This window comes from Leptonotus elevatus, chromosome 10 (genome assembly GCF_054856555.1).
Source record: "Leptonotus elevatus isolate MCC_2025b chromosome 10, RoL_Lele_1.0, whole genome shotgun sequence".
Lineage (NCBI taxonomy): Eukaryota > Metazoa > Chordata > Actinopteri > Syngnathiformes > Syngnathidae > Leptonotus > Leptonotus elevatus.
In genome coordinates this window covers 19,463,877-19,486,623 of record NC_141248.1, presented here as the reverse complement: position 1 = coordinate 19,486,623, position 22,747 = coordinate 19,463,877, and the positions used below count along the sequence as shown (strand labels likewise).

Genomic DNA, 22,747 nt, shown 5'->3' with positions numbered 1-22,747 from the left:
TGTGTGTGTGTGTGTGTGTGTGTGTGTGTGTGTGTATGTGTGTGTGCGTGCGTGTGTGTACTTGTACTTGTACATACGATATTGTGAGGACCAAAATACGTCTTTAACCAACAGATTGAGGACATTTTTGTGAAGTGAGGACATTTTGGCCGGTCTTCACAACTCAAGACCTCTTTTTGAGCGTCAAGACTTGGTTTTAGAGTTTAGGTTTGAATTGGGTTATGGTAGGGGTAGGCAATCATTTTTGAGGGTTGGGGTTAGGTGAAGGGGCTAGGAAATGCATTATGTCTATGGATGTCCTCCTAATTATATAAGTACAAGTATGTGTGTGTGTGTGTGTGTGTGTGTCCGTGTGTGTGTGTGTGTGGGTGTGTGTGTGTGGTCTTGTTTTTGTTACATGGTGGGGCCAACAATTTGGGTCTGAACGAAACGGACGAACGAAACCAAGGAACTAAATACAACTGACGAGACAACGAGAGACACCTGGACAAGACACAAGTAGCTGGGAGAGATGATTGGACGACACAAGAGAACAGGATGACGAGTACAGGTGCAAACAACACCTTACAAGTAAGACAGGACACCAATCATAACAATTACTTTTCATTCAGTAAACAAAAGAAAAAAAGAAAAAGAAAAAAAAGTCGTGTTTGTTGAGGCATTAACATACTTAAGATTTATCAAATTTGGACAAAGGAATTTTAAGACACAATGCTCTGATTAATTTGTCATGGAAATATGTTTTAGAATTTAAAGGGACATGCCTTTTTCTTGGAGTTCAAAACTGTTTGCAGGCACCTTCAGACCCGCATTTTTTATGCTGGCAAAATGTTTTTTATTATAATTTTTTCTTCTGATTTTGACTCTTTTCGACATAAGAACAACATGGAAATGTTTTTGGGGGGTTATCTTATGTTTTTAGTTGTTTTGTTCATCAATAGCGGTAATCGAATTGTACAGGATAATTGTATTCACGGATCAAAGAAAGCTATTAGAACAGTCTTTGAATTTTACATGAATTGTAAAAGCTTCATAGAAAATGTAAGTAGAAGTGGAAACATTTGATTAATTGTGATTAATTATGGAAAATTGTGCGATTAATTAGTTAAAAAAAATTAATCGCTTGACATTGTCATATATTCACAAAAGCCCGATTCACTGGTAAGCAGAAGCATGCAGCGTTTCGCTGGGGTTTAATAAAGACACGAAATCCCCTGCAAACCCGTTTCATCACATGTTTAAATATTTTGAGCTGTTGACCTTTTCTTTTTACCTTTATTATCAGAACACATTTTATTAAATTGATTTGAAGTTGCAGCAACGGGATTTTAAATTTTTATGTATTCAGGATTCAAGGTGCCAAAGCTGAGTGAGACAATACTTGAAAAACAAAAACAAAAAAAACAGTACAGTCTGCTATTTACATTTGAACCTTTACAGTTTAAAACATGATTTTGAGCTGGGTAGAAGCAGAGACAATGCAGCGAAGCCAGTATGAAGGGACCTGGGACAAATAAAGCTTGTTTTTGTTGAGTTTGCCATGAAATAGTCATCAACTTGAATAATTAGCCTTGAAAGTCATTACTACAATAAATAGACACACAGATGAGGTGTCCAGTGGTTTAGCAGATTTTGGATGCTGGGATGCTTGGGGGGTGTTTGTGTAACACCTTTACTGTAATGTTGACGTCGTGAGGCGCATCACTGCGGCAGCATAACAGTAGTAACGTCAATGGAAGTCCTTGGGTGCCTTCTAGTGCTGACAAACAGTACTGCGCCAACACATGGACCATGTGTACACAGTGACAGTCCAGAGAAAGTAGCACTATTTGGGGTGGTTCTCAAATATTTGGGTCCAGGGTCCTCTTGCAGTGGAGAATTTTTTTTCCCCCAAGGGCCCCCTCATGCTAACACTAATTAAACATAATCTTCCTATTTTGCAGAAGAAAATCATTGGAACGTTATACTGTAATAACATAATTTGAGAACCCTGGTAATGAATAAGATTAACTAAATAGGCTGAGTTCATCTTCATCCAGTGCACTGGTTTCACATGTACTTGACATAATGTATATTCAGAGAAATGATTAATACAGCCACAAAAGTTGTCCCCTGAGTTTAAGTTAGCATTCATGTCAACGTTCTTACACAAATGATTAGAAATCTACAGCGAGACTAAAGCTTACATTCATTTGGCCACACTTGTATTTCACATCTTTTTTTTCTTTTTTATTTCTAGCTCTTTTTTTCCTTAAGATTATTTGATGTAACAGGATGGGGAATTTGCACAATGTTCCACCAATCATTGGCTGGATTTAAACTGCAAGAGCCTAATTTCCTTTTTTTAAATTTCCATGTACATTTCAAGTGACACATTTGTAAGTAACATTTAAGTAACCCCGCAAGATTGAACATGGGAGTAATACAGTACTTAAGTAACGCAAACATTAAATGTTATGTTGTGTTTAGTTGGCCTGGGTTGACATCCCCCCATTGATTCAAATAAGGGAAACCTTATTGTCTATGCTTTTGTTAATTGGAATCTAAAATTAACTTAATTGGTCCAAATATTATTATTCAGGGCAACATCTCATCTCTTTTTGTTAATCTGTCTATTCCAGCGACAGATAGTGACAGCCAGAACAATTAAATGCTCTACCACTAGATAGCAGAAGCTACAATTAACCTGTGTCATTCACACACAGAATAATAGCTTTGTAAGCACAGTAAGTCAAATTGCGATGAGATCATCACTATTTCAGCTTATATATGTTTGTGACATTTTTTTTTTTTTGCTAGACAGAAAAAAAAATGCAATTGTGTCTCTTTAACCATGCAGTGTAAATCCAGCCCATACACTCTCTTTCAGTCCAGACAACATATGATAAATAAAACAACTCCTAGTAAGTCTCTCTTTGAAATCCTGAAGAGCTGGATTGTGTGTTCTTAACCGTTTTAGCGGTCCTCAGCTGCCATCTTGACCGCTTGTGTCTGACTCTGAGCCCTCGGCCTCGTCCGCAGACGCAGTCAGTGAGGGGTAAGCTCTGGTCTGATCTAAGTTGACATAGTTGACCTTCAGGTTGATGTAGTGCTCTCCCGTGAGACAGGACAGGATGTGTTGCACGTCTGCGACCAAGCTGTGGAACGTTGGCCTACGTTCAGGCTCCGGGTCCCAACATGCCAGCATGATGGAATAGCTGTGGAATGAACGTAAGGCTATAAGAGGTGACTGTGCAAACAAAAAAATCATGATGCTGAGGTGTCTTACAGAGCATCAGGGCAATACTGTGGCTGAGGTAGCCGGCGACCCCTTAGTAAATAGTGTGTGATGTCATAGGGGTCCACTTCTGGGTATGGACTGGCTCCTCTGGTCAACAACTCCCAAGCCAACACGCCATAAGACCACTGTAAGAGATAATATTCAACTATAAAAAATAATTTTTCCCCTATGTAGGTAAACAACTATATTTTGACATCGTAAAATATTTTTTATGAACCAGTACGTTTGAAAATTCATGGAAGTGGGGTTAGCACATCTGTTTGACATTTCTGAGGGTCCGGGTTCAAATCACGTCTCTGCCCTTCCTGTTTGCATGTTATCCAAGTAATCTGGCCTACTTTCACATTACAAGAAAAACATACATGGTAGGCTCCTTGAAGACTTCGGTGTGACTGGCTTTATGTGCCTGCGACTAACAGGCCACCCAAAGTCAACCGGGATAAGATACATTAACCATGGCCCCATTTGTGAATGAGTGTACTAATGTTTCATCTGGCGAGTGAACAAATGCGGCTCGTCTACACACCACATCCGACTTGGTGGTGAACTTCTGTGTCTGCAGGCTTTCGATGGCCATCCACTTGACTGGTAACTTTGCACTCTTGTGGTCTTGAATACTGTAGTACTCCTTGTCGTAAATGTCACGTGCCATGCCGAAGTCTGCCACCTTGACAGTGAAGGTCTCATCCAGCCTTAGGAGTGAGAAAGTTACTTAATTACTTTGTATGTGAGTAAACTAACAGAAATAGTTATTTTCCTCAATATGAATATCATATAGGGTTCGCACTCACATGCAGTTTCGTGCAGCCAGGTCTCTGTGCAAAAATTTCTTCTGCGCTAAATACTGCATCCCCTTGGCAACCTGCAGTCCAAAGCCTATTAGGTCTTTTACTGTTGGATTCTGAGAAGGACGTACAGTAAACGTTCAACACAGCAGACGTATCCATTGATTTAAAACCCCACAGGTTTGCAGAGCAAACATTGACAGTCAAAGGTCCCAAGAAGAGGTCTGATTGTGAAACGTTACCCTCTGCGGCGAGCGGATAAAATGCCGCACGTCGCCATGCTTCATGTACGGCAGGACCACCAGGGGGAGCCCTTCTTTGGGCAGCATGATGCCGAGCAGCGATAGAATGTTGGGATGGTGGAAGCCCTTCATTATTATTCCCTCTCTGAGAAATTGGTCCACTTCCTTTAGGTCTGTGATTCCTGTTGACACATTACAATCTTAGGGGGAAAAAATCATTCAGACTTAGATAAACCACTGTTTACATACGATTCAGTGATTTAACAGCACAGTGGATCTCTTGCTTATTGCTGTCCTTCAGATATCCGTGATACACGGTCCCAAAGTGACCTGCATGTGAAGAAAAAATACATGGAATGTGAGTAACTTTTGTCTTTGATAACTTTCCACAGCCCCAAAAAGGTGCTTCATTCATTACCTTTGCCAATGCTCTGGCTATCTTCAATTCTCAGCATCTCGGCGGGGATGAGGACGTCCTTGACCTCGTCAAGCAGCTCAGAGCTGAGGCTGATCATTGAGACGCTGTGCCGCGGAATCAGCGGAACAGCGAGGTGGTCATAGCTGGCTGCGTACAGCGGACCTTGAAAGGCCATTCCTCCTGATGCGGACGTTTGGCCGGAATCTACTGGACAACAGATGGACAGAGTGTAGTCAGGAGGAAGTTGAAGACTTCATCCAGTTCTTCTCGTGATCAGTGAACCAATGTCTCACTTTGCCTGTAGTCTCCTGTTGGGGACACTTCACCGTGACTTCCCATGCGGTTCATCGAAAGCCTGGTGCTTAAACGATTCTCAATCATGGCTGAAATCACAAACATGATAAAACAGTGACTAAACGCTCAAACCAAAAATTGTGTTTACCAAGTGCTGATGCCTTACCTTGCTTCTTCTTTCTCAAATGGATCATCACCACGAGTGCAATTGCGGCGCCCGCCACCGAGGCAAAGATTACACCCAGCACAATGCCCGCGATGACTGAGTCCTGATTGTCGTCCTCATAGAGGACAGTGCCCACGTCGTGGGGTTCGCCGTTCACAAGGACCTATAATGGTAGATGACATACAGTCATCAACCACAATATTGTGTACACCTGCACATGTTTTTCGGCTCGGGGCTCAACAAGTAGCATGATCCCCTAGACCACGGGTCAGCAACCTTTACTGTCCAAAAAGCTATGAACGAAACTGTGTGTCAGTGTTAGTCAATACCTCTATCCTGCCTGTTTTCCATGTCTCCCGCAGCCAACACAGGTGTTTCAAATGATCAGTTCATCAGCAAGCTCTGCATGAAGCTTGATAATGATCCTCAGCTGTGTTGGCTGAAGGAGACATGGAAAACAGGCTGGATAGAGGTACTTGAGGACCGGGGTTGAGAACCAGTGGTCTAATGTACTGAGGACCCAAGAGCTAATTAGAGCCGCACTATAACAGAAAAATATGCAGCATACATTACTTTGAGATTAATTTTCTTCTACCTTTCATCTTTAATTTTGGGATTTATTTTATTTTGTTTTTTTTTTTAATACATTTTTAGACTTTTCTGCTTTTTTGTCAAATATCTGAGATTTTATGGACATATCGTAATTTTCAAATGTGGGCATCGTCATTGACTGGAATTGATGATTGATGGAAGTGCCCACCTTTTGGCGTGTGCTTTAGCACTTTCAGCGAATGCTTGATAATGCGAAGCCTTGAAAAAATGTGCACTGTGTGACTGTGCACCAAGTGAGGCAAGATTACTTCTGTCGATCGCGGTGAGTACACACGGTCCTTCTCAATCTGTGTATTTTTGTGAGGCTTCGCATTATCAAGCATTCGCTGAAAGTGCTCAAGCACATTTCTAAAGGTGGGCACTTCCATCAATCATCAATTCCAGTCAATGACGATGCCCACCTCTGGTAATTTTCTGCTTCTCCTTTCTTTTTTTGACATTTTAAGGCAATTTTTTAAAACTTTTTTCAGACTTTTTTGCTGTCAATTTTCTGATATTTTTGGCAATTTTGTTGACATTTGATGGTATTTTGGGATTTCTTTTTATGGTTAGTTTTTAAATGTTTTCTTTGTGGCCTCCAGACTTGCAGGTTGCAGACCCCTGCCCAAGACATCAAATGAAACAAATGTCTGTTGTTTGAAAGCTTATCTCACCCTGACAGGCAATCCCTCGTTAGGGATCACTTGGTTCTTCGGAATCCTGCAGGTCAGCTCATTCAACAGAACCTGAGCGTTACAGTTCATGTCTCCGATTGTCATGGTGATCGTCATGCACAGGTTCACCGTGTTTAGTTTGTGATGCTGTTTTCAACATGATATTTACAGGTTGTTTGTTATTACACACATACCAGGCTGGGTGGGTGGAGTAACGTAACTGTGCAATTTGCAAACATACGTGCAAGGAAACTTCGGTCTCTCCTGCTTTGAGGAGCAATACGTTGTCTTCGTTTTCAAACGGGATGACTTTTGCATCAGGGTGGTAGTCAAAACGTTTCCTCCATACATTTTTCTTGCCGTCCATGTGGATGGAAAGCTCTCCGGTGTCCGACCTCTCTCCTGACTCATCAAACGGAAAAGCGGGGGCCTGGCACGTCATGTGGGTCGCGTTCCCTGTGCCGTTACATTCCTGAAAGGAAATTACCATATTTAAGAGGCAGCAGCTACACTGAAACAAAAAGTAATGGGCCCATGATTATTTTTCATCTATAACAGCAAAGTTAGACTTACCAGTTTATGGTATTCCAATGGGGAGTTTTTGGAAGTGTACTGAAGCACAGTTTTGTGTGCAGAATCAAGATTATGACCACCGATCACTAACTTGGAGCCACTGAAGGACAGCATCAATAAGTACATGAAAAACAACTGTATTTACATGCAATAGATGACGTAATGTGTGCTGTATAACTTTTTGTTCATTCCGTCGTACCTGCTAAAACTGCAATGAGGATACACAGACGTTATAACAGGGTTTTCCTTGTAGACGAAAGTCTTAGTAGTGGTGACCTCAAAGTTGTCGATAACCACTTTGATTGGAACACTCCCAACATTTGTGGCAGCCGCGGTGAGGCATACAATTGAAGACAATGTCCCATTTCCTACCAGAGGATCACTGGACACAATCATCGAATGCGGTGTGAGGGATGCACATGTATCAATAATCTGGTCAAAATGTTTGCATTTTCACGCACCGCTGGTCAAAGTCACCAAAAACTTGATTATAGGATGGCTCTCCAAAATTATCCTGAGCGAGATCGTGTGGTATGGGGTTTGTCTGTATGATTTTTTTCCCTCTCATATCCGCTTCCTAATTGGCTATCTGTCTGTGGCTTGGCCCATACTTGGTGATAACCACACAGCACATTTTGTAGAGTAAATGTAACTATATTTAGAGTAAATTTGACTCTATTTAGACTGGGACCAAATAGATACACACTAGATCGGCTGAGGGTTGTGAGTTTGTTCCTCAATACTTGAGTGACTTTTTTTGTTTTCAATTCTTTATTTTACTCTCTTCCCAGTGTAAATAATATTACTCCATAACTGATTCTATTTGGTCCCACTCTAACTCGAGTCAAATTTGCGCTACGGAATTTACTGTGCAGCTACATCATACCATTGTAAATATTGAACTGCTTTAACATTTGTGATTGCTTTCTGAGCAGATCTGTGAGGGGGAATCAAATTTGACACATCGCAGGATAATCGGTAAGGATAATTTATCCGAGACATCCAATATCGGGTCTTTGCTGCTTTGATCTATTGACGGTATATGTATAAGTTAATGAATCAGCCACAGGAGCATAAAAATTCTCTTTTCTATGATTCCATAATTCATGAGAAGACATTCCACTGATCATTTTAACTTTACTAGCATGATAATATTGATGCATAGCCCTGTGTTGCTTACTCTTCAATTTGACACTTTTTATCTGCGATGAAGGCTTCCCTCCGCGTCCCAGAATCAAGGTTACGGCCCGTCAGCGTGACAAGGGTACCGCCAAAAGCAGGGCCATGCTCGGGTCTGATTTGTGTTATGCCAGGCTCCTGAGTAGACACATGAGGAATCCTTTCATCACCATCACAGGCCTTCTATTTTTTAAGCTTTCGTCATCTCACCACAACAGAAAAGCCAGACACGCGAGCTGTGCCTTCGATGGAGTACTCGGCCCACGTGTCACCCTCGTGCACTTCCAGTGTGATTGTCAGATTGTTGTTTGACACTTTTTCTTTCAGCGTGCATACGAGCCTGCGGCAGGAAAATTATACAGAGAATTCAGCATTAGTAGACCTCTAGGGCTTCATTGTGTCTCTTGCATGTATGCTACTCACACTTGGCTTTCGCTTTTGTAAGGCAGAACAGTGCACATGGTTCCTGATCCCACAGTGACTGTGTGGCTGACACCATTGTTAATGGCCGGTCTCTGAGGAGATCGAAACGCTCTCCCGCAAAGCGTCAGCTCAGTTTCCCCACCAGCTGGTGCCGTTTTGGGGAAAAACTGCAGATAAAAAAAAAAACAATCAAAACTAATTAAGTACTCCAGTAAGTGGCATCAACTCTCATTGGGTTGAGCTGGCTGCAAAGCTACCTCTGTTATGACTGGCGCGCAAGAGCGTTTATTCCACATCGAGGCGCACTCATCTTGCCTCGAGCACATATCTGAGCACCAGTTGCAGTTCATGAAGCGCGGAGCCATCAAACACATGGAGCATGTCACAAAATGTTTACAGCCCGGGCCGATCGTAGGCACCCTAAACAACTGGGCCGGGGTCAGAGCAAGACAAGGGTTAAGAGGAGCTCCAAAAACCATCCAAATGCAAAACTATTACCAGATTTCCAGCCACGAAAAGAAGCGAGTCATCATTGAAGACAGTTGCTGTCCTTGATATTGGCATCTCTCCAAGAGAATAGTTGGCAAAAACGAAGGATGTGTCCATTTTTAGAATGACCTAAAACCACAAGGTAGCAGCAATTAGTACAATGATTCAAAAGTCGTCGCCGTTTGAGTGAGCTACCTGGAGGATTCTTCCATCAGAGGTCCCAAAGTGGCCCAGCGTTTTTCTCTCACTCACGGTAACCAGGACGGACGTGAAAAGGACATTCCTCATTTGACGGTTGAAGAGGTCGACTCTGTAGTACGGTTTTGACACCAGCGTGGGCTTGTCTGTGCACGACGTGGTATTGCCCGACTGTCAAAACACAAAAAGACCAACCCCCAGACAAATTACTTCATGGTCATATTACCCATACCCAGATCCATAAGTGGATGAATGTGAGACTTTCAAAACCGCTATTATATATGCGCACTCCATTTACTATTTATATTGTAGATGGTTCACTGGACATTCTTCTGGGTGTAACGTATGATCTATACATTTGTGTTTGAATGTTTACATGCAAACTTATTAGCGCACTGTATGGTTAGAAAAAGGCTTAATGGCCATAAAATCTAAAATACTGTGGCAGTTGTTTTGATATGTTCAGAGGTTGAAATTGACATGAGCAGAAATGTGAATTTGTTGACGATTCATAGCATGTTTGTGTCATTAAGTGACATTTAGATTTTGTGCTCATAAGTTTACATACCCCAAAAAGTATGTAAACTTTCAAGCACAACTGTATGTGGCACAGTGTCATAGTGAGTGGTGGGCTGATTACAATGGCAGACATTCAGTCCCCGAGGGGCAATTTTTCAATGAACCCTTCATCTCAATAAATTAGAATATCATGGAAAAGTATGCTTGTTTCAGAAGTTCAAATCACAAAGTGTATCCGATTCATTAATCACAATGGTAAAACATTTTTTGGTTTCTTATGTAACATTACATTTCTTGAGCTGCTGAATTTTTTCCCCCGTTACCTGTAAGATATAACAATTAAAACTATTAAAACAAATACAATCATAAAATATTTTGTATAACATTCACCTGGCTTGAACTACTGAATTTCAATTTGTTTCCCCACAATGTGTTTGGACTGTGGGTGGAAGCTGGAGGCACCCAAGGAAACCATGGAAACTCCCGAGTTGAGATAAGCACCTAGAACCTTCCAATTGGGAGTGACCAGGGTTAGCCACTCATCTACTGTCTCAACTCCATTCCACCATTCCTATTCATTTACTATGTTTCTGTTAGTGTACTTTATTTATGACATTTTTTTGTCCTTACTTGTTCTTGTCTGTTGTGTTTATTCAGAGATTCAGCCTGCCTCAGCCTTGAGTAAGCGTCCATTTCCTGCCAATCTGTTCCTGCTTTGCCCTTTCGGGGACCCAGGGCCCACCTACCACAACCACGGTAGTACTTTCACGCATTTACTTTTGTCTGTTTGTTTCTCTCGGTCTGCATCAAAATTCACACACAATTTTGTATATATTTAAAAAGGATGTTCTTCTCCACCTTGTCTGCAGTCAAACGTGACAAGCATGCCATAAAAACTGCAAGGACACACACTCCATATGTTGACTGAGTGTCCCAGAGCAACTTAAAGTGGACTTTTCAAATGTAAACATTGACTAAGAGCAGTTAATTAAAAAGAATGACTGTTAGAAACAGGTGAAAACATTCCACTTTGAAGCTGTCTAAACATGTTCTAGCATGCGACTCTTTCGGTTGTCTCTGGGTGCACTCCACTGTGACAACATTTCTGAGCAAATTAACGCAAACTATTTCAATTTCTTGGTTTGAACACCACATGTATCATAAAATATTTTCCACCGTCCTCCAATTTCCTGTTTGAGAGCAGTCCCCCCCCCCCCCTTCCCTTGAAATTCCACCTTTTTATCAGCAGGATTTATTACACATTTGTTGGCAGGCATTCCTGTCCGTTTACACACTGCTACTCAAAGGACACAGTTTGAACTCCATAAAAAAGGAAAGACCACACCTTTTAAAGCAAAACCGTTGCAACTCGTGAGATAAGATGCCGAGCTGGCCGCTTGACTGCATGGTGGAACCAAATTTATGACAAACATTTTTATATTTGGTGTCTGTCTTGTCCGCTGTAAAGCAGTCATTTGTTGAGGGAAACCAGATCATGGTAACGTGCACTCCTGACTCATGCACCCCTCCCAGGCTTTTCATTTGCCTTGTACTCTTTCACACACCTCCATTCATTTCTCGTCTGGAGATTTACTGCTGCAATATACACTCACTGGTCACAACTTTACAGTCTAGTGATATTCAGAACTGCAAAAGTGATAAACATGTTGCTAAAGGGGACATTGATTGTACAAATCTCTGGAGCGTTGGAGGTGGGCAATCTCGGTCCTCGAGGGCCGGAGTCCTGCAGGTTTTGGAGGTTTCTCACTTCCAACACAAGCTGATTCCAATCAACAGGATCGTTATCAGGTTTATGCAAAGCTTGCTGATGAGCTGATCATATATCAGCTGTGTTGGCGAAGGACTCCGGCCCTCAATGCCAACCTCTGCTCTAGAGCGTATACCAGCCTATTAAGTGTGAAATACACAACCAAGTCATTATTTTGTCAGCTGCCTATTCCTTATAGACCCAGTGTGTAGATCTTAGCGCCACCTAGCGGTCAATAAAAGCATTGGAAGCACGCAGGGGCGCGCACATTACGGTGGCTCAGACAGACCACATTTTCGCAAGCCTACCAACAATACTTATACTTATGCTGTTTAGAACTTCATCTCAGTGTTTGTTGAACATGCTTTGTGAAATGGACCCTTGGCAACTGTTTTAAATAGTGAAAAATACAATATGTCTCCTTTTAACGTAAACAAGAAAACAGCAAGGCACAGTTTACTCTAATCTTCTGAAACCAAAAACTCTTGAGACCTCCCCAACTGCACTGACGGGTCACGTCTCATTCCTGAACATGATGATCTGCTAATAGTTCTTACATTTCAAGATCGGAACGGATGCCTACTTCAGAGACAGGAAACATCTGTGTGTAGTGTACGTATTGTCTGTATGCTCGCAGGGAGTAGAAACTCAAAACTGGCACATCTGCTGTCCTTCTATTAACATGGAAAATCTGGCACGACTAAAGCTGGATTTACCATTCAGATTTTTTGCTGTTAGGTGGCACAATGGGGATATGTATCATGGCAGTGTAAAGAGAAAGAGTTCTGCTCATATTCCTGTAATAACAGGAAGTATTCGATTGGATTTTACTAGATTGTGAAAGTATAGAAAATATGCTGTAGCTCTTATGTCATGGTTACTTCACTTGTGGCCAAGAACTGGTCAACTCCTTTGTAATTACTCACCTCATGTGGGCAATTCTCACACGTCTGAAAGTGACACAGTCCTCTGGATAATTGTTCTTTTCCGGACTGGCAGCAGTCCTCGACGCCCGTGTTTATCTTGCTGTTGACGTCGCTCAGGGAAAAGGCGCACATTGCCGAGTTTTTTTGGGGTTCTCCCCTCACGTTCACTTGCGCAAACACACCGTAGAGGATGTCCTCACTCTCGTCCACCCTCAGCTCCAGAGCCAAATCCTTCCCCGCATGGCCGAAGTGGGCCGCCATGAGCCCGTTGTACACGATATCCTTGTACGGCGCCCTTCGCCGCCTCTTGGGCTCGTACCTGCACTCCAGCACCAGCTCGCGGTACGTCCACACCTCATGAGTCCCCACGGGCAGTCGGCCTAGTCGGGTCTGAAAGGCCGAATCGTCCTTGGAGGGGTTTTCCCTCTGCAGGGATAGGAAGTAGACAAACTCCTGAGTGGAGAAGCTGTAGATGTAATCAATGCTGTACGAGTCCCTCAGGTGGGGTAGCACCGTCAGGCCCTCCATCACCATTTGGAATCCGTCTTCGGTAGAGAGTGGCCTCACCACCGACACTGACCTGCGGGGGAACTTCTGCGTCACTTTGTCATTAACAGAGGCCGCCACGAAGAAGTAAGACGTGGCTGCCTGTTCCACAATGGTGACCTTGGTGCCCAGGGGACTGGCCAGACAGTCCGGGCAGTAAGAGGGCGAGTTTTGGTTTTCTTTGTACAAGCACCGAGGTTCTGGCGGCACGACATCCAAGTCGATGAAGAAACAGATGCCGTGTTGGGTACTGCTGCATACGTACAGGTACGGCAAAAAAGCCATCGTATCCAAGATCAGCACCTCATTGTCCGTATCCACCGGGTCACTGGGATCTACTTGGATGTTGCACAGATTGCAGGTTTTACACTCCGGACTCCCCACTGGTCCTGTTTTCACCTCCCACACTTTGCTCAGCTTGCCATCCACTGCCTCCACCATGTTCCGCGAAGCGACATACACCACTGGGTTGAACGGGTTGGCTGCCACGTTCTGAATGGGATGCTCCGTTTGGAAACGAGGCAGCGTGTATTTGACCGAGAAATCCACCTGACTGCGGGGACCCGGAGGACACGTGCGTTGTCCTGGGGAAATGTCGGCCCGTATCCACGTGGATAGTGTCAGCAAGGTGGCCGCCCACGCCAACATCTCTGTGGCACGGCCCCTCATGTTCGGCGGGCTACGTGGAAGATGCCCCTTTGTATTTTGACGCCATTCTGGAGGAGCAGTGCAGCTCTGCGGGAGGACATGTTGAAATTTTATAGGCAACAAATTCATTCTTTTGATACTGTAAACATCCATCCATCCATTACACTGGGGAACAATTTGAAAAAGCGAAAGTGAATTAGAGGTGTGTGTAGCTCCCAATAGGTCAGTACTCTCAATATCTGCAAATAGAAAGCTAGCATAGCGCAATTAAGAGGATTAGTGCTGGCTTGTAACCATGGTTCTAAGCACTATTTTGTTTTATGCTGTTTTTATGCTGTTTTCAAAGCTTGTAACAATTCCATCTTAGTATTTACATACATACACATTTATTTCATATTTTTTACGAAAACGAGGAGCCGATGCTCAAAAACATGACGTGAAATTCTGAAACCAGTTTGGGTTTCTGCACCCAAAAATGTTGTTAAAAACAGCTAATACAACAAAAAAATGTATCTATCCTATTCATCAACAATAAGACAACCCGCAAAGTGTAACCGTGGACATATGGGATACATTCTGTATGTGCCACTTGAAATTTACATAGAAATACAAAGTCCAGGAATTGGCCATATGGATCTGTCATTGTAAATCCAGTCAAACTAAGGAAAGAGGATGAGCTATGATAGTATATTGTTCTGGATGTGACTGGAAAGATACTGATGCATGACAGTGAAGGCGGCCTGAAAAAGAGTGGAGCTAAATTGTTTAGAGACAAGTCATGACTTGCTTTGACAATTATGATCAGCAACCATGGAGACTCTACAAGTCCTAAAGCTGCATTTCTCGAGTATCAGCATAGGAGAAATGCTAACAAGTGGCAGCAATAAGCCGTAACAACAAACTGTAGGCTTGACTATGTCACATTAGTATACTTTTTATAAGTGAAACTACAATTAAAGTCACCCTAACATTTTGTAAGTCTATTTATGACAACATTTTGTTAATGTTTAAAATTAAGTTTAAAAATTAAACGTCCCGAAAAGTGAATGGGTTGAGGCTCACCTGACAGATGACTGGAAGTGTATGTGGTCTGAGCAGAGTTCAAGCTGCCACACAACTCCAAGCTTGTCAAGCGAGCTGTAGTGATAGCAAGACAATACGGTTCACCTTCAAAATAAAATCACATCAAAGACTGCAGTGTCAAGCTCCACACACAAACATTGTTTGGACATAATTCATTCAAGTATTTACACAATGCTGTTGTTGTGAACATATTTAATAAATATTAATTGTTTTTTATGTATATTGTATAGTTAGATGTCAAATGTAAAATGCATTGTAGTTTAAAAGCAATACAAAATTAATGTATTTAATTGCATTATTAAATATTATAAAATATAAAATAAATGCATTTGAACCACAATAATTTATAAAAGATGTAAATGCATATTAATATTTTTTAATCAAATATACTTTATTGAGGAAAGCATAACATTGAACAAAATAATTTACAGTATAATAAAAATTTGATTAAAATGGGTTAACATTTAGTAAAATAAATGTTTGTAAAAATATTAAAAATAATTTGAAAAATGGCAACAATGATAAACATAATTCACAAAATAAAAATAATAATAATCTTACAATTAAAAATGTTTTAAAACAAAATTATTTTGAAAGTATGAATGCCATAAAATTAAATATATTGATTTTAGCCACAATGGAAATATTTTCCAAGCTACTTCAAAACGTTTTTATTTTTGTTATTAAACTACTGTTAAAATATTATAAAAAGAACAACTTTGTTGAACTACAGTTAAAAGTTCTTGCTTAAATTGTTGTTGTTGAAACATAATTTTAAAAAAATCCAAAATAAATATTATTAGTGATTACATTTTTAACTCATTTACTGCCATTGACGCAATTTCTATTAGTTTAACTTCCCCCCCCCACACTTTTGTTAACAAGAGTATGAAAACCTAATTTTTTTTTTAAAATAATCATTAAAAAATATATATATTAAAAATTATAATTACTTTTTTAAATTTTAATTAATCGCAAGATTTCAATAGTTAACTCACGATTAATCACACATTTTATATCTGTTCTAAATGAACAATAAAAAAAATTCTAGGTTTTCATACACTTGTTAACAAAAGTGGGAATTTTTTTTAAACTAATATAAATATAGAAATATAATTTTTGATGTCTATAGCCATCGATGGCAGTGAATGAGTTAATAAAGCATATACAAATTCCTCTATTTGCCTTAGAAAACTATTGTAAAAAAAAGAAGAAGTAAATATATTATTTATGAAATTATTGTAAATAGTAAGGTGAAAAAACGTTATGTAAAGGAAGTACCATTTACCATGAAAATATTAAATAGATTTAAAACACCATTACAACTCAATTTACAAAAAGGTTTATATTGCTCAAAAGTAGCTTGACAAATAGATAGCTACAGTGTGCTAGACCAATTTAAAATGTCTTAAAAATCTATGAGGCATGGGAAATGTGATGAGATTTATTATGAAAGGTGCTGACTGGAAACTGTTACTTTACTCTTCACGTGATCCTTGTGTTTGCTTGTGTGTGCTTGTGTGTGCGTGTGTGTTGCCTAGTCAGACCGCACCCGCTGTGGAAATAAAAGACCATTGCGCAACCTGAAAACCACCAGACATCCTCATTGTTTCGTCATATGTGTCATATATTAATGTCACGCGCTTCCTGTCCGATTTGTCCCGATATAGATTTGCTATCATTGAGGCAATAGTTGCTCTTCGAACAGTCTTTCTGTCTATGCTTGTTTTGCCAAAAATGCATTTGTGCGTGATGAGTAATGATCTCTTTCACTTTTAGAGTGGAAGGTTACGGTATGACAAGAATGTCTTCCCTCTCTCTTCTCAGACCGCCTGTCGAAACCAACAGGAATACACATTAGCTAATACAGGAGGCATATTGTATGATTGGAAATTGATTTCCATCTGCTCGTATGCAATTAATTGGCTCTCTCGAGTACCTGCCCACCCATCAAATAAAATAACCCAAACTTTTCAGAAAGATTTTGAGCGTCATATTTCTGAAAATGTGACTGCGAGCAAGCCCTTCTGAATTGTCCCTGATGGTGATGTAACAGTCTGGCTCATTTGCATAGCTCCGCCCCCGCACCCTGGTAAATTGGCCCTCTCTTCACTCATGCAGACAAATTCACTTACAAATTCCCTACTTAAGACAGGCACTATAAATATATATATATATATAATTGACACATGGATGTTCCCTGTAATTTATTACTGGCCAGTCCAGAGTGGATCCCGCTTCTCTCGCCAAAATCAGCTGTAATGGGCTCCAGCTCATCCACATCGCAAATGAAGACAAGCGCTATAAAATCAAAATGGATGGAAGCGCCCTATGAGTTATGGAGGACTAATCCAGAGTGGATCCCACTTCTCTTACCAAATAACAATGAGAGGCTCCAGTTGCAGTAACGCTAATTAGCAATAGCACATGTGCAATAGATTGTGGATGAATGTCCAGGGTGTGCCCTGTTTTTTTTTTTTCACCAAGTCAGCTGGAACAGGCACACTGGACCCTAACGAGGACCAGCGCTGTAGAAAAATAGATGTAACGTCACCAGCAGATGGCGCAAATAACTCGTGCTGTGTGGAGTAACTAAAACTACTGCTACAATTACAGAAATGTTGTAATAAAGAGCTCATCCATGAGATGGCAGTATATCATCACAAATCACATCTACGCCCATCCACACGTCACACCTTTTTCATGGAAGCAGTTCGGTCGATAAAGGTTGGTCGTTTTGTACAAAGTGCATTTTGTGATTGCACTAGTCACTTGTTATTTGGTTGAAATCGTTTCCATTTGTGAGAATTCTGCTAGTGATACTTAAAATTCAATTATTTTAAATGTACTGAACCAAAATAACAACAAACAAAAAGATGATCATTAAAAAATAACGTACTGTATTATTATGAGATTAGTATGACAATACTGTTATAAAATGTAGTGATGTATACTTTATTGTTAAATAATATAACTACTATAAGATAATTAACCATTTAAAATTTTTGTCCTGTAAAAAAAGTCTGAAAATAATAATAATAATTATATATATATATATAAAACTCAATAAAAAAAAAAACATTTCAAAAGATATTATTTGTATTGTCAAATTGTTATATAAACTAAATACTGTACAATTATTTAAAGCACAAAAACACTTATTTAAAAAGTTCTTAATTGATTTATTGTTGAAATCCTATCCTGGCTTCTCTCCACTGGCTCCCCGTGCAATTTAGAGTCCATTTTAAGATTCTTTGACTTGTTTTTAAATCTCTAAATGCTTTTGCCCCACCTTATCTTGCTGAGCTCTTGTACCCCTACGCACCTGCTCGGCGCCTCAGGTCATCAGACCACACAACTGGAGGTGCCGAGGACAAAGCGGAACCTTAGAGAGGATCGAGCCTTTGCAGTTGCCGGTACCTCCCTTTGGAATGACCTTCTGCAAAATATTAGGCAATCTCCCTCTCTATCTACTTTTAAAACACGTTTAAAAACCTGTTTATATTCTTTGGCAAACTTTATTTACTTGTAATGTTTGCTTTGTTCTCGTTTTACTTATCTTTACTGCATGACTGATTTATGTTCCATGTACAGCACTTTGTATATAGCAATGCTAGTTTGACAGCGCTTTATAAATAAAGTTGATTGGAAATATTCACTCATTCACTGCCATTGACGGCTATAGACGTCAAAATTTCATTTGAACTATTTCTATTAGTTTCACATTTTTTTCTTCACTTTTGCTAACAAGAGTATGAAAACCTAGAAAGAAATGTATTGTACATTTAGAACAGATATAAAATTTGTGATTAATCTTGAGTTAACTAGTGAAGTCATGTGATTAATTACAATTAAAAAATTTAATCGCCCGATGCCCCTAATTAAAAAAAAGATTATTAAAAATTAGATACGTCAGACAATTAAATTTTTTAATTGTAACTAATCGCATGACTTCAATAGTTAACTCACGATTAATCACAAATTGTATATCTGTTCTAAATCTACAATATTTTAAAAAATATATTTCATACTCTTGTTAACAAAAGTGGGGGGAAAAAGTGAAACTAATAGAAATAGTTCAAATGAATTTTTGACGTCTATAGCCGTCAATGGCAGTGAATGAGTTAAAAGGAATACATTTTGATATTAGACAAGTTTCAGTTATTTTGATGTATGTAATGGCCTCTTTTTATCATTTTGTCTGTGCATCCTCACCTAAGCTCCTTATATCTTCGAGGGAGGAACATGGCGCAGAAGAGGACACCGGTGAAGGTTTTTAACCAAGTGACTCAAAGCCTCCCTCTTGTCTTTCACTCTTATCACCTTCTCCGCAGCCTCGTCGAGGCCTTTAATCCTGTTAGTAGTTGAGAAGCTGTGTGCTTTGTCGTTGTGAAATAACGCTGCTGCCTGTTCTTCTTGTCCCTGTGGAGATGTAGGAAGAAGGCTCCTTAGGCACCAGGCAGGTGGGCTGGAGACACATCAAAGCTCTTGCTGCATGGGCGAATGTCACCTTCAAGTGTGTGGATGGAAGCTTGACAAGTTCTCCCAGACAACGACCAATCAGGGAGCGAGCTGCGAGACACGACTGAGCAAAGGTCAGAGTCGTTCAAAATCATTTCATTACGGCAAGTGGTTGCTTTGCTTTCTGACGATAATTGCTTTGATCTTGACTGTAATCTTCATCTTGGAATTCATTAAAAATAAATAAGTGTAAATAAATAAGAAAACATTTTTATATTCATTTTTTCATTAATATTATTATTAATGATTGCATTATTGAATGGAAATAAAATACATGCATTTGAACCACACAAAAATAATTTAAAGGGCAATGATTAAATATTTGTTTAAATATTTTAAATACAAATATGTTTTTAAATAGTAATGCAATATTTTGGAAAATGATATTAGATTTTTTTAAATTGTTATTTAATTTGTACAATTATTATCCAAATATTTTTTTACTTGAAATATGATAGAAACCATTTCTAAAAGTCATTAATTTATATTGTTTATATTGCTAAAATATGCAAAAATGAAATAATTAATATGAAATAATTCATATACTTTTGTTTTAGCAAGAATAAGATTTTTAAAGTTATTAATTAAAAATGGTTAAAATAGAAAAGCATATTTGAACCGCAAATTATTCATTCATTCTATAATTTTTATTTATAAATAATAATAATAGGATTCATACTGTATATTGCATGGACAGACAATATAATAGTACACAGTCATTTATTGTTTTTCTTCTAGAAAGAACAACCAATATTCGTGCTGATGAGCTAAGAGAAGAGTTGGGACATCTCAATGAACAGTCTAGCTGTCTTATATTACCTGGCACACCAGAAATACTCCCACAGCTTCCCTGGCCCATTATAAAATAAATAAATAAATAAAAACACCATAGTCTTCCACCACCCTCCCTCCCACACACACACAAACACACTTTTCCATTAGCAGATCAATTTAGAGATTGCATGGACAAGATGGAGGGCGCGGTGAAGTGCAGGATATCAAATGTACGTCTAATGCGTTCTGTGCAGAATATGAGCTTCACCATCAAGGGAATTATCGACAAGATTCGTAATGGGGGAAGGGGGCTGATGATATATTTGACCTCCCGCCTGCCATTTCCTGCCTCCAATGTATTTACTGTAATACTGGCGTCCTCATGGTAATGAATATCGAATGCTGAATTGCTTACCTTGGCCTCCAGATGCATCCTTATATGTTATGTTTGACAACAAGGCTATAAAAAAAACAGAAAAACATACCGTGTGTTTCAGCACAGGAAATGTATGATCCCGCCCTTATTTGGCCATGAGCATGCGTCATCATTAGCGAGGACATACGCGATGGCTGTAAAAGGTCCGAGGGCAATTTCACCATCAATTTCACTCTCAAGGCCTTCCTCCCCCATCTTTAATCTAAATCTAAACTTGTCCTTGCCCCCACTCTGGTGAAGTCGCCGCACGTGCCACTGGGCTATACGGTGTATGGATGGATGGACAGCTCGACGGATTAAATTATTGTTAACATGTGAAAATGTATTTGAAGCTCAATCCATATACACAATCCAATACATGACTATGAACATTTTCATGCAATTGTAACTGATAACAATATCAAAGTCATCTTATTAAAAATAGAATGAAAAGACAGAAGTCTAAAATCCACACGCATCACTTTGCATGGGATCTACAGCGCACAAAAAGCATTGATTACAAAACCTGACAAAGGAGCAGAAAGGGGCTCATATGATCACATGGCTTACACACAAGCACACATGCATACACACACGCGTGTCAAATCCCCATCTCACAGAGGAGCCAAAGCCCCTCCACTTCCTGCACACACACACACATGCACACTCTATCATGTCAGAGGAAAAAAGGCAAGAACAATGTAGGAGCCCATCTCGAGAATTGCTGTGTGTTTGTGTATGCTGACTGTGAGATTTGAGGTGTTGTGAATACATTGTCTGGGCTTGTGGGGGCTGCTCTGTATTCAACTCAAGCATGTCCCAGCTCCTTGATAAAAATGCATTACTTGCACCTCTACGTGGGAGGGAAGGGGGGCGGGGGTGGTGGTTACAGTACTGTAGATGGTGTGTGTGTTTTTTACATTAATAATAACATTTTGCTGCATGGGTGCACAGCAGTTATAAATTGAGCCCTCCAGAAAATCATTGGCGGTGTAATTGCTTCCACGTCCGCTTGTCACTTGGGCTTTGGTGTTTAATTACACTCAGCCTCTGCTGGAGTAAAAAAAAACAAAAAAACCCAAAAACAAACAAACTAGGACAGTAGACCGTGTTTGCTGCTCTGATTAAATACAGTAGCAATGCACAACATTCTTTTTTCCTCTTTTTTCCCACTACAACCAAAAAATGCTATAGTATAAAATATTATAGCAATAATAAAATATATTTAATCCAACTATGTGTAAATTCAGAAATGTGATTAAAAAAAATATTTTAAGAAGTAAATACATATTACAAACAATAAGTGTGAACTGTGAGTTGCTCACAAACAACAAACTACGCGCTCATTCATCATCGCCACCTGAGTCCTTCAACGCAACGTACCCACACGCACACACATGCAAACATATTACACTTCATAAGCAGTGACGTCTGAGCTGAGCACTGAGCTGCTTATTGGAGCGTGATGTCACACCAGAGGACGCAAGTAAACGCTTCAAATTGAACATGGACGAGGAAGTGCTTAACATGTTGACATTATTTTGGTCCAAAGACGCGCTCACAAATAATTAACATACCTCCCTGTAAGTACAAAGCAAAATTGTTTAAAAATGTACGAGCGGCCATGTAGTTTCACTCCGCTCCAGCAGGGTGTGCTAGTGTTTATATACGCTGGTGGCTGAGTACCAAATACATGAAGGAGAAGACAAAAAAACATGGATGACAAGACAAGCTCTAACAGCAAAGGTAAGATGTTTTGTTTTTGTTTTTTTAATGTGTATCTTTTTTTTTGCACTTTTATTTTTCATGCTAACATGCTATTTCAAATAGCATTTCATCCCCACGTTGCCTGAAGGTGAAAGTAACATTCATTTTCCACTATTAGCTACTGGCAGTACAGCACATGCCTATGCACTTTTATTTTTCATGCTAACATGCTATTTCAAATAGCATTTCATCTCCATGTTGCCTGAAGGTGAAAGTAACACTAATTTTCCACTATTAGCTACTGGCAGTACAGCACATGCCTATGGTTCTTTTAAAGGGACAGTTCCTTGCAATGGCAGAGCCAGAGAAAATGTTAATAAACTTAACTTTATTTTTTTGGGGGGGAGTGCTGTAGTCATCCAGTTCAATCAGGTTGAACCGTCGCTGTTAAACCCTGAGTACATTGGATATAAAAAGTGTACACACCCCTTTCAAATACCAGTTTTTGTGGTGTATATAAAAATGTTC

The 22,747-nt window shown here is 39.8% G+C and overlaps 1 protein-coding gene across 2 annotated transcripts; it reads right to left on the bottom strand.

The window, feature by feature from the left end:
- Nucleotides 1-1,255: 1,255 nt before the first annotated feature.
- mst1ra (macrophage stimulating 1 receptor a) lies at nt 1,256-14,820 on the bottom strand. Of its 2 annotated transcripts, none has more exons than XM_086087639.1 (21): nt 14,782-14,820; nt 12,526-13,806; nt 9,310-9,483; nt 9,124-9,243; nt 8,883-9,053; nt 8,626-8,792; nt 8,413-8,542; nt 8,204-8,340; nt 7,223-7,405; nt 7,024-7,123; nt 6,692-6,922; nt 6,451-6,597; nt 5,186-5,348; nt 5,019-5,108; nt 4,726-4,932; nt 4,557-4,637; nt 4,308-4,489; nt 4,072-4,181; nt 3,807-3,972; nt 3,269-3,405; nt 1,256-3,197 (listed from the first exon to the last, which is right to left on the bottom strand). In XM_086087639.1, the coding sequence occupies exons 2-21, from the start codon at nt 13,738-13,740 to the stop codon at nt 2,966-2,968; spliced, it is 4,143 nt and encodes a 1,380-aa protein (XP_085943765.1). In that variant the 5' UTR covers nt 13,741-13,806; nt 14,782-14,820; the 3' UTR covers nt 1,256-2,965. The 2 variants fall into 2 exon arrangements, with proteins under 2 accessions (XP_085943765.1, XP_085943766.1); XM_086087640.1 differs by having other exon boundaries at nt 4,726-4,929.
- Between the last annotated feature and the right edge of the window lie 7,927 nt (nt 14,821-22,747).